Source organism: Nycticebus coucang, chromosome 4 (genome assembly GCF_027406575.1).
Source record: "Nycticebus coucang isolate mNycCou1 chromosome 4, mNycCou1.pri, whole genome shotgun sequence".
In the NCBI taxonomy this organism is placed as follows: Eukaryota; Metazoa; Chordata; class Mammalia; order Primates; family Lorisidae; genus Nycticebus; species Nycticebus coucang.
Window position 1 is genome coordinate 85,998,211 of NC_069783.1, and position 11,558 is coordinate 86,009,768.

Genomic DNA, 11,558 nt, shown 5'->3' on the forward strand with positions numbered 1-11,558 from the left:
TCAAAGATCAGGGCTACAGTGATCCTCCTGCCTCAGCCTCCTCAGTAGCTGGCAATACAGGTGCCACCACCACACCTAGGTAATTTCTTTTTTTTTGAGACAGTCTCACTGTTTTCACGGGCTGGAGTGCATCATAGCTCACAGCAACCTGTAAGGCCTAGATATGAGTGATCCTTTTGCCTCAGCCTCCCAAGTAGCTGGGATTACAGGTGCTCGCGACAATGCTCAGCTAGGTTTTCTATTTTTAGTAGAGATGGGATCTTGCTCTTGCTCAGCCTGGTCTTGAACTCCTGAACCAAGCAATCCACCCACCTTGGCCTCCCAAATTACGAAAATTACAGGCTTGAGCCACTAATACAAATAATTTTAGATGCCAGGAAAGAAGCTACCCTAAGAATCTACAACCAGGAACTAAAATATTGAAGTATTACATTCCCTCCAGTAGATCTTAGTTCTGAGAAATGTCTCAATTATTGAGTTGCTGCTCTTGCTAGTGACTGATTTCCTTTAGGAGAAAAGGTACTGCACCGAAATTGTCTTGTACCAGAACTCCAGAGGTCTGTTTATTTGGGGCTCAACCACTAGCTCTAGGACCGAGGACTTTGGTGACGAGAGAAGGGGGAAGGTTTGTTTCCTTTCTGGCAAATTATGGGCATTGGGCTAGATCAGTGGTTCTTAATGGGGTATAATCTTGAACCACCCCCACCTCTTGCCCAGGAGTCCATTTGGTGATACCTGGAGATACTTTTAGTTATAGCTGAGTGGGTGCTGTTTCTAGCATCTAATGGTAGAGACCGGGAATGTTGCTGAATACCTTTCGGGGGAGAATCCCCAACCCCAGACATCAATAGTGCTGATGCTGAGAAACCCAGGTTTAGGTCATCATTTGGGTTCCTGTTGGTAAGAGTCAGCTTCCATCTATTTCTTTAGAAATGGGCTGCCCGCAGCCCCCCAGCCCACACTCAAGGCTACAGTTATGAGGTGTGAGGCCTCACAGCACCATTTCCCTCCGGAACATAATTTGTCTGATAACACTGAGATTAGTTTAATCAAGTAACAGAACCATTACTCTTAGAAATAAATGAAACACTCATATGCTGATAGACCCTCCCTAAGAGCAGTTGTTTTTATTGCAGCTGACATGGGTAGGTAAAATATACATATATATAAAAAAATCCATCATCCACCTTCCACAGAGTTCCTGGAGTGGCTTCAGTGCACACAAAGCCACTCATCAATATTCCTGTAGGACAAAGAAGCTTAAGACAAGAAAGCAATGATGCCCAAGAAGCCAGAAGTTATCCCACTTAAAAAAGTTTATTTCATGTGATTCTTCTCAGCATGCAGTGTTCTTTCTTGGGAATTTTTTTTTGATGCCCTGGTTTACATTATAAATTAATTTACAAATATAGAATTGTGTTAGAAACAATTATTTATAAAAGTCCATATGATTTCTCATATACAAAAACATCCATAGAAATTGTTTTTTGTACACATAGTATACGGGTTGGTAGTCTCTTTGGCTGTCTTTCTGCATAATATTAAAAAAGCAATGGTGATGTACTTTGTGCCTCAAAGCTATTTAAAAAAATAATTTTCTGTATGTATATTTCAAAATAAAACATTTTTCTAAAATAATGCCATTAGAGTCTTTTTGAAAAAGAATACACAGGGAAAAGTTAAAAAAATTTCTTTACAATGTGCTTGTATTCCTTTTTCTAAAACATTAAAACCCCAAACTAGCCTTGCTCACATCAGAGATTTAAAAACATATCTTCTCTCATTGTTGCAGGGAAAAAAATAAAACACAATACAAATGCAACTCAGGATGTTTTCTTCATCTTACTGGAATATCACTCCCACAAATTCAATAACTAGTCTCATTTTAATTAACCTTTCCGTTAATTCTGTCATTCAACAAATAGGTGAGTCTACTGTGGACTAAGCACTGGAGGGATGACCATAAAAATTATTCAAAAGAAGACAGACCTGAGAAGTGAAAGGGAGTGCTGACATAAATACTAAATACAATTATCTCTTTTTTTAAATTCGAAAGCCAGTCAAGTTAAGCAGTGGGTGTGGAGAAGGAACAAAGAAATCTGTAACTGGTTGCAATAATTAGTTGTAAACATCATGCACTCCGATTAGCCTCTTTTAAAACATTTTGACCAAAAATATTATATTAAAACTTACAAAACGCCATTTAAAAGCTATTTTAGTAAAATTCTATCGAACTTTGTTAGAAAATGAAATATCCAGGACACAGACTAAAAGGGACTGGATGTCAGGCTGACCTTCATAAACTGGAACAATGGTCACCCAGAGGTGATACCCCACCTTTGCTGCTCAGGGAAACCTATCAAATGATTTGTTTTTCAGAATCTTTGGTCAAATGAGATTAGTTCCATTCCTACCCCTACATATTATAGTTGTGTCTGCCTATGGAAGTTGGCTTCTTGGGTTTTCAGGAACTAGAACACAGAGGTTACAAGCACCAGTGCAGGAGCAAGACTGCCTGCATCAGCCCCTGACTCTATGGTTTACAATCTGTGTGACTTTGGGTAAGCTAACTAACATCTTGGAGTTTTGCTTCCCACATATGGAAAATGAGGAGTGGTAATACAACGTAATACCTACCTTCCAACGGTGCCATGCAGATTAAATGAGTTAATACATTCCTAGTGTTTAGAACAGTGCCTGACACAAGAGGCTGGCTGCATGTGGTTTTATTGCTATTAGTAACTACCATGTACCAGACAGAGGTGACTTGAGAGCTTGTGATAGCTCAAAGGTTTGTGGTATTGCCTTGTAAGGCATGATAAAAAGCTTTAATAAGAGGCAAAGGATGGCTTGGCACCTGTGGCTCAAGCGGCTAAGGTGCCAGCCACATACACCTGAGCTAGTGGGTTCGAATCCAGCCCAGGCCTGCCAAACAACAATGACAGTTGCAACCAAAAAATAGCCAGGCGTTGTGGCAGGCTGTGGTCCCAGCTACTTGGAAGGCGGAGACAGGAGACTCACTTGAGCCCAGGAATTGGAGGTTGCTGTGAGCTGTGATGCTATGGCACTCTACCCAGGGAGATAGCTTGAGGCTGTCTCAAAAAAAAAAAAAAAAAAAAAAAAAAAAAAGAGGCAAAGGATGCAAAGTTGGAGGTTTCCTATAAAAATTGAGGTATCTGGGGAAGGAGGGGTTAGGTCACCTATTGGGTATGATATAGGGGTATATGGCACACTTTCTGGGTAAAGGACTCAACTACAACTCAGACTTTGGACTTTACCTTACAAATGCAAACAATGTAACCTAATCTTATGTACCCTCATATTAACCCAAAATTAAAAATAAAAAAATTCAGGTATCTGGGCTTGGTGCCTGTGGCTCAAGCGGCTAAGGTGCCAGCCACACACACCTGAGCTGGTGGGTTCTAATCCAGCCCAGGCCCGCCAAACAACAATGACCGGCTGCAACCAAAAAATAGTCGGGCATTATGGCAGGCACCTATAGTCCCAGCTGCTTGGAAGGCGGAGGCAGGAGAATCGCTTGAACCAAGGAGTTGGAGGTTGCTGTGATATCACAGCACTCTACCCAGGGTGACAGCTTGAGGCTCTGCCTCAAAAAAAAAAAAAAAAAAAAATCAAAATCCAGTTATCTGCCTTTTTTGAATAAAAATCAGAAAGCTGTCATTTGAGAGATAACCAGCTGCTCACAGTAGCCTTCAGCTGACCCGTCCCAACCACTCTCTACTGGTTCAGGTGCCAATTGCTGTTTTCTCAACCAGTAACTTTGCTGGCTTATGTTTTTTAACCACCTGTACACATTTGAGCTTGCAACCCTGGAATACAGTGATGAACAAAAAAAATGTGGTCCCTGCCACCCTGGGTTCCTATCCCAGAACAGAGTGAGGTGGCTTTCTCTTTAGGGAGGCTCATATGCAGAGAAATCTATAAAAGCTCACTGGCTTGTAGACAAAGTTATCAACCACACACTTGTTACTCAAAGGAGCACAAGATCTCCGAGGAACTCAGCAGAAATGCAGAACCTCAGGTTCGACTTGGAAGTTGCCTTCCAACCTAAATGTGTGCATACCGAGGTCCAAGAAGCACTCTCCTACACCTCAGAGCCCTCCCGGGGGTAGATGAGGCTGTTGACCATGCTGAAGTTGTAGAAAGGGCCACCGAAGGGGCTGTTCTGGCCCCCACTGGTGCTGGCAGGGAAAGGGCTGTAATAGGGAGATCTCTGGCTGCTGCTATTGCCTGTGCCATTACTCAGTTGCAAGGCATCTGGCGAGGTCTCAGAGATAGGGGTAGGGGGGAATGAGCCGCTGGAGGGCAGCTGGGCCCCCTGGATTCCTAGGTGGCGGCTGCCAGGGAGAGCTCGATGATGGGTGTTCCCACTGCTGCCGACACTCAAGTTACTGAGACTGCTGAAGAAAGTGTTGAGGCAAGGTGCGGAGGTGAGCATGGATCCTCCAGGGGAGGAAGCAGTACTCTTGGTGCCCTCGGGAGGCTCTGGGGACTGTGAAGGCCTCAGCAGAGAGGAGGGGCTGTCTGCTTCCGGCTTCCCACTTACTGCAGACCCTGTTCCTGAGGAGAGCCCTTCTGATTTTGATGTCCCAGCAGCCAGGGTGGAGCTGCTGCTGGCCTCAGAGCGGCGCTTTCGCTTCCGACGGAAGTTCCCATTGTCAAACATTTTCTCACAGTTTGGATCCAGAGTCCAGTAATTACCTTTCCCTGAGAAGATGAAAAAGAAAGACAAGTTGGAGGACCTATTTTATGCATGGGAGGCCAGCAGACCCTCAGTAAATGCTGACGAAGATGCTAAATCCACTTTATTAATTAAACTCATTGTCTTTGGGGAAGATTTTAGTCTTTGCTTCAACGAGAAATCTGGAAAAAAGATGTTCTGGCCACTTCCACTCTTCCTGGCTGTGTCTTTAGACCTAACTCTATTTCCCAGGCACTTGTGATTAAATCACTCAACCCCTTTCACTTACTCTAGAACCAACCAGGTGTGTACTCTTCCAAAAGCATGCAATTCTGATGCTACTTAAACTTGAGCCTCCATTTCTTTATTTATAAAACAAGGAAAAGAATAATATCCATCCATCTAGTAGATTGACCATGGGGATTAAATATTTCATCATAATAGCTGGCATGGCAGTAAACAATGAAAAGACAGTATTTATTATAATCATTCACTGACAATCCACAACTTCCACCTCTGAAAAAGGCAACCTCGAAATGACAAAAATTACTACTGAGCAATCAATTTTTTTTAACAATGGGCCGGGCATGGTGGCTCCTGCCTGTCTAGCACTCTGGAAGGCTGAGGCAGGTGGATTGCCTAAGCTCACAAGTTCAAGACCAGCCTAAGAAAGAGCCAGACCCCCATCTCTTAAAAAAAAAAAAAAAAAAAAAAAGCCAAGCATCGTGTCAGGTGCCTGTAATCCCAACTACTTGGGAGTCGAGGCAAGAAGATCTCGAGCCCAGGAGTTTGAGGTTGCGGTGAGCTATGATGCCAGGGTACTCTACTGGGGGCAAGAAAGTGAAACTGTCTCCAAAAAAAAAAAAAAAGTTTTAACAATGCATTGGATAGCATATATTTGGAGTATAAGGAAGCTCCTACAGCCTTCATCCCCTTATTTTGGGCAGGATCTGCCCCTTAAAATTTTGTAAGCCTTTCTTTTTGTGTACTGGGCAAATGTCAAACAACCTGGGCTTCATTTAATGAGTGCAATGACAGTTTTCTGCTTAGAAAATTTCCCTCACAGCAGAGCCTGTGGCTCAGTGGGTAGGGCACTGGCCCCCTATACCAAGGGTGGCAGGTTCCAACCAGGCCCCAGCCAAACTGCAACAACAACAACAAATAGCTGGGCATTGTGGCGGGCGCCTGTGGTCCCAGCTACTAGGGAGGCTGATGCGAGAGAATTGCCTAAGCCCAGGAGTTGGAGGTTGCTGTGAGCTGTGATGCTACAGCACTCTACCGTGGGCCATAAAGTGAGACTCTGTCTCAAAAAAAAAAAAAAGAAAAGAAGAAATTTCCCTCACTATTCAGCACAATTGAGATAGAAAAGATCCATCTCCCAACAGCTTTTTTTCAGTTTTGGCAAAAAAAATCTTTGATGTTTGGAAGTACTATTAAGAACTTACTTTGCAGTATGTGCTTTACATGACTAACCTCAGCTACTCCTCACAGCTCTATGGAGATATGCGAGATTACCGCCCCACTTTTCAGATAGGGAAAGGTTAGTACAGATTGGTTAGTAACTTGTTATTTATTCCCAGTTAGCCATAGTAGATCCAGGATTAAGCAGGCTGGCTCCAGACTCAGCATTCTTTATTTTTTCTTTTCTAACTTTTAAAGAACTTAAAAAAATTTCAGGGCTAGTTGATTGGGCAGGTGAGATGTTACAGACTCAGCACTCTTAAGTAACCAATGAAGATGCCTTCACAAACTACCATACTCTTCCCTGCACCCACTATCTCCACTAAACCATTTTGTGCAAATAGTTGCAGAGAAAAAAAAAATTATTTAACTACTATTTAAGCTATAATTCCTGTATTTAGCTAGTTCCACCTTAGTATCCCTACTTTGACAAGAAACTAGTCACAGATCCTTTTTTTTTTGAGACAGAGTCTCAGTTTGTCACCCTCGATAGAGTGCCAGGGCATCATAGCTCCCAGCAACTTCAAACTCCTGGGCTTAAGTGATTCTCTTGCCTCAGCCTCCCAAGTAGATGCCACAACCCCTTTTAGAGATCAGGTCTCACTCTGGCTCAGGCTGGTCTGGAACCTGTGAGCTCAGGCAATCCACTGCCTTAGTTTCCCAAGTGTTGGGATTACAGGCGTGAGCTACCGAGCCCAGCCCTAGTCACAGATCCTTTAACTTCTAGGGTAAAACCCAGAGTTTACATAACAATTAACATGATAATCTTGGGTGATTTGAAGGCCAAATCAGAAAGATATATTTTCTAGAACTGCACACCACTAGTTTAACCCCTAGCCACAAGTGACTATTGGACATTTGAAATATGGCTAATCCAAATTGAGATGTGGTATAAAATACACACAGATTCTGAAGACACAGCACATCTCATTAGTAATTTTTAATATATTATATGTTGGAACAATAGTGAGTTACCTAAAAAATTAATAAAAATAGGGTGGTGCCTGTGGCTCAGCGAATAGGGCACCGGCCCCAAATACCAAGGGTGGCAGGTTCGAACCCAGGCCTGGCCAAACTGCAACTAAAAATAGCTGGGCATTGTGGAACTGGGAGGCTAATCACCTAAGCCCAAGAGTCGGAGGTTGCTGTGAGCAAGGGTGACAAAGTGAGACTCTGCCTCAGAAAAAAAAAAAAAAATTAATAATGCAATCAATTTTTTTTTTTTTACCTTTTCAACGTGACTAGTAGAAAACTGACAATCATCCATGGTTTGCACTACGTTTCTATTGAGAAGTGCTGCTCTAAAATGACTTCAGGGATGAGCTTCAGAATATTTACATACTTTACACAAAATCCGGCATCTCTGTAATGTGTGACTAGGATAATTTCTTTTATTTTTCTTTCTTTCTTCTTTTTTTTCATTTAATTTTACTGTTCTTGCAAGCTATCTTTTCTTCTTCGTATCTCAATCCCTTTCCGCTTGCCTTGTCCTGGGCTCCTTCTGAAAACCTCCAGTAGAATTCAGTTTCACGTTAAGCATTATTTTCCTACCTCCACCCAGCAGGGCAGGTGGGAGAGAAAACTCCACGGTTCACGTGGCCCCCTCACTCCACGTGTTATTGGCCTTGACCGGAACGAAGCAAATTTAGCGTACTCTTTTCTAAATTTCGAAGCAGTTTAGATACCAAAACCACAATTTTCAGTAACTCGCTAACGTTCTCCCTTCCCTCTCTGCTCTGTCTCAGGACGTCCAGGCCCCTACGGTCAAATCCACCGCTCGGTCAGCGAGTCTCGGGAACCCGACGGAGGAAGAGCCCGGCTGGCCCGCGGTTCTCACGCTCTCTCGCCGCCTCTTCAGCCAAAAACACGACGGGATTCTCGGCTCACCTGAATCCCCTCCTAACCCTCCCTTATCTGAGAGATCACCGTCTTCCTACTCCCAGGCTTTCTTAGTAGACCTTCCCCTTCAGTGGCCCGATTACCCACACCCGGGGTGGCCTCCGGTTGGAGGACACCGACTTTTTCCTGCCTCTGCGAGGGGTGAGGGACCAGCTCCTCCTCCCCACGTCCTCCCTTCTGAGGACCGTCGGATACTTCTCTTTGTCCCCCGGGTTCTCCGAGCTGTTCCGCCGCTCGCTCCCACCCCCAGCCCCAGTGAGAACTCCTCGCACATCTTCAAGCCCGCCACCCTTTAGCACCTGCCCGGCCGCCCTCACCTGGGTCGTCCTCGTCGCGGGGCACTTTCTTGAAGCAGTCGTTGAGCGACAGGTTGTGGCGGATGGAGTTCTGCCAGCCGGCCTTGCTGCGCTGGTAGAAGGGGAAGCTGTCGGCCACGAACTGGTAGATGTGGCTGAGCGTGAGCTTGCGCTCGGGCGCGCTCTGGATGGCCATGGCGATGAGCGCCGAGTACGAGTAGGGCGGCCGCACCATCTTCATCAGGTCCTCGCGGCTGGCCATGGACAACCAGCCCAGTTCGCCCGGCGCCGCGGGCCCGGCGGGCGAGGCGGGCGCGGCGGCCGAGGACTGCGCGAAGGGCCGCTGCGCGCAGGCGAACGTGGCGGCGGCGGTCGGGGGCTGCAGGAAGGGCCCGGCGCCGGCCCCGGGGGGCGGCGGCGGCGGGGGCTGCGCGCCCAGGTACGCGGCGGCGGCGGCGGCTGCGGAGGGCGGGCCGCCCACGCCGGGCCCATTGAGCCACAGGTAGGGGTTGGCGGCGGCGGCCGGCGGAGCCGCGTACTCGCTCAGCCCGTACGGCGCCCTGGCGGCCGGGGGTGCGCCCGGGGTGGCGGCGGCGGCGGGTGGGGCCAGGCCGGGCTGCGAGTACACCCCGAAGTTGTCACCGCAGTAGAGGGCCATGTCGGAGGCTGTAGGCGGGTGCGGCGTGGCCGCAGCGAGGGGCGAGCGGGGCTGGGCTCGCCGCTCGGCCGAGAGCATCCCTTTGGGGGCCAACCCTGCGGCACCGCCTCAGCCCACGCTCGGCCCCTGGTGTTCCGGGCCAGACGGTGCGGGTACTCGCGGAGCGCCTGAGAGCCGTCCTCTTATACCCGTGCCCGGTGCGGCCCCACCCGGCCCTGCCCGCAGCCGGGCGGTGGCCTGCGGGCCGCATCTCACCACGCCCCCGCCCCGCCCCACCTGCCGCGCGCCCCGCCCCGCCCCGCCCGCGCACCTCCGCGCGGCTGGGGAGCCGGGGAGCCCGGCGCCTCCAAGTTTCAGGCCAGAAACACCAGCCCTTTCGTAGCCCACGTGCTATGAACGCAATACTAAGATAAGATAACAAATATTAAAACCCAAACAGTAGAAACGATTTCTAGAAAGTCTGTAAGTTAATTTTGGGTGGCCCCTCAGGCCACCTGCCTAGTCCCTCTTTGGTTTTCCTACCTAAGCCTCTAAGTCTAAACCTTTTTTGACCGAGTTATTGGATTCACGTCCCATATCGACTGATCCGCTCCCAGTTGAAAATCACAGATGTGATTTACAACCCTTCTGGGACTGTTCCGTGGAGCACACGAACCGGCGCTCTTGGTATGTCCCCTTCTCGTTGGAAATTCTGTGATCAGAGGAACGGAAATCTGTGTTTTATTTTTCTAAACCAAACTGTAAGTTCGTTCGCATTTGGGAAGCATTTTATGTCCAGTTTGTACGGTTTTCTGTTGTGATTTGCTATTTTCAAAAACAGAAGTGTGAATGTTGTCAAAGATCTAAATAAGTAGCTTCGGAATGCGCATCTTAAAGCAAAGCTTAAAAGTTTAAAGTAATTTAGACTCTGGAAGAAGCTCTCATACATATATATAAATCTCATCTAACGGGCAAGTGTATAACTTGCCCTCTGCTTTTGCTAAGTTTTCAAATGCGGCTCCCTACCTGGGAAAAACAAACAAAACCAGTAAAATACTGTGGCGGCTTCACATTCCAAGCAATCATTTATTGGATCAAAACAACAAGAAGAAGAAAATATTTTAGTAGTAAAAGTTTTCCTAAGTATGTTCTTTAAAGAGAGTCTTCTTGAGAACTGGTAATTCAAAATATTTAATTATTCAGAACCTCGAATCTCCGGGACAATTTATTTTCATGATAAAGCTAATTACGTACTTTGGGAGAAATTTTGCCTTCTGGTGTCTCACCTCTTAAAAAATAAAATCCAGAGATATTTAATTAGTAAATTTGGATAACTAAAATGCAAATCATACCTCAAATGTAACTAATTAGTTGTATCTTCTGGGACCAGAAAGGAATTATTGTCAACCCTAAAGCATTGTTCCTATCTAATATCTTGTCAAGTGCTGTAGAAAAGAATGATGTTTGTCTTAATTGTATTTTGGTTCAAAGATCTAAATGTTTTCTTTATTTAGGTAAGCACCGTGCTTTTTTTTTCTTCCTACATGACCTATCATGGATTTGCTTGGTTTTGTTTTGTGGTTTCTCCTGGGAAGTTCATAAGGATAACTATAACCCAGAAACTTGGGAAGTATTTTTAAATAAGTTATTATGCCCAGATTGAATATATGTTCTTAAGTTTGAATGTCTAAAACTAAAAAGTGAGATTCCAAAAGAAAAGTTGGAAACCTAGAAGGCAATAAATTACGAAAAACGTGAACTCATCTCCCTTTACTAACTTATGTCCTTAAGAATATAATACTTCTGGGCGGCGCCTGTGGCTCAAGGAGTAGGGCGCCAGTCCCATATGCCGGAGGTGGCGGGTTCTAAACCCAGCCCCAACCAAAAATCACACACACACACAAAAAAGAATATAATACTTCTTTTTTTTTATTTTTATTTTTTTATAATACTTCTTATCTTTAGCAAATTGCTTACTTGTACATACTTTGTAATTTTGCAATTTTTCTTTAGAGTCGTAATTCTTAACACAGCAGCTCCAAATTATTCTGAATGAGAGGCCATGATTGCAGATTATTAATTCCTTGTTTCGATTAAAGGCTCTACCTCGTAAGAATATTTTGTTCCTTAATTGTACGTTATCTTTTGCGTACTTAAGTTTTATTCAAAAATGACAGAGCCCCCTAGCGACTCTTTGCCTCTGTTACCGGATACATCTCCATAGGGATCTGCGGGGTGGACAACCCCCTCTAGGGGTTTGGAAGTTACATTTCCCTATTTTCAATCACATTTTAATTAGATAAAATTATTCTTGGTCATGGCTTGAGTTATTGAATGTTAAAATTAAAATAATGTTTTTTGTTTATTTATTTATTTATTTTATTTTTTTGTCTAACTTTATTTATTTTTTTGTAGAGTCAGAGTCTCACTTTATGCCCCTTGGTAGAGTGCCGTGGCATCACACAGCTCACAGCAACCTCCAGCTCCTGGGCTTAAGTGATTCTCTTGCCTCAGCCTCCCGAGTAGCTGGGACTACAGGTGCCCGCCACAGCACCCGGCTGTT

At 45.4% G+C, this 11,558-nt stretch overlaps 1 protein-coding gene across 1 annotated transcript; it reads right to left on the bottom strand.

Annotated features, from left to right (window-relative positions):
• Positions 1 to 4,105: 4,105 nt before the first annotated feature.
• Positions 4,106 to 9,016, bottom strand: FOXI3 (forkhead box I3). The gene is made up of 2 exons (XM_053588095.1): positions 8,380 to 9,016; positions 4,106 to 4,728 (listed from the first exon to the last, which is right to left on the bottom strand). The coding sequence occupies exons 1-2, from the start codon at positions 9,014 to 9,016 to the stop codon at positions 4,106 to 4,108; spliced, it is 1,260 nt and encodes a 419-aa protein (XP_053444070.1).
• Positions 9,017 to 11,558: the final 2,542 nt, after the last annotated feature.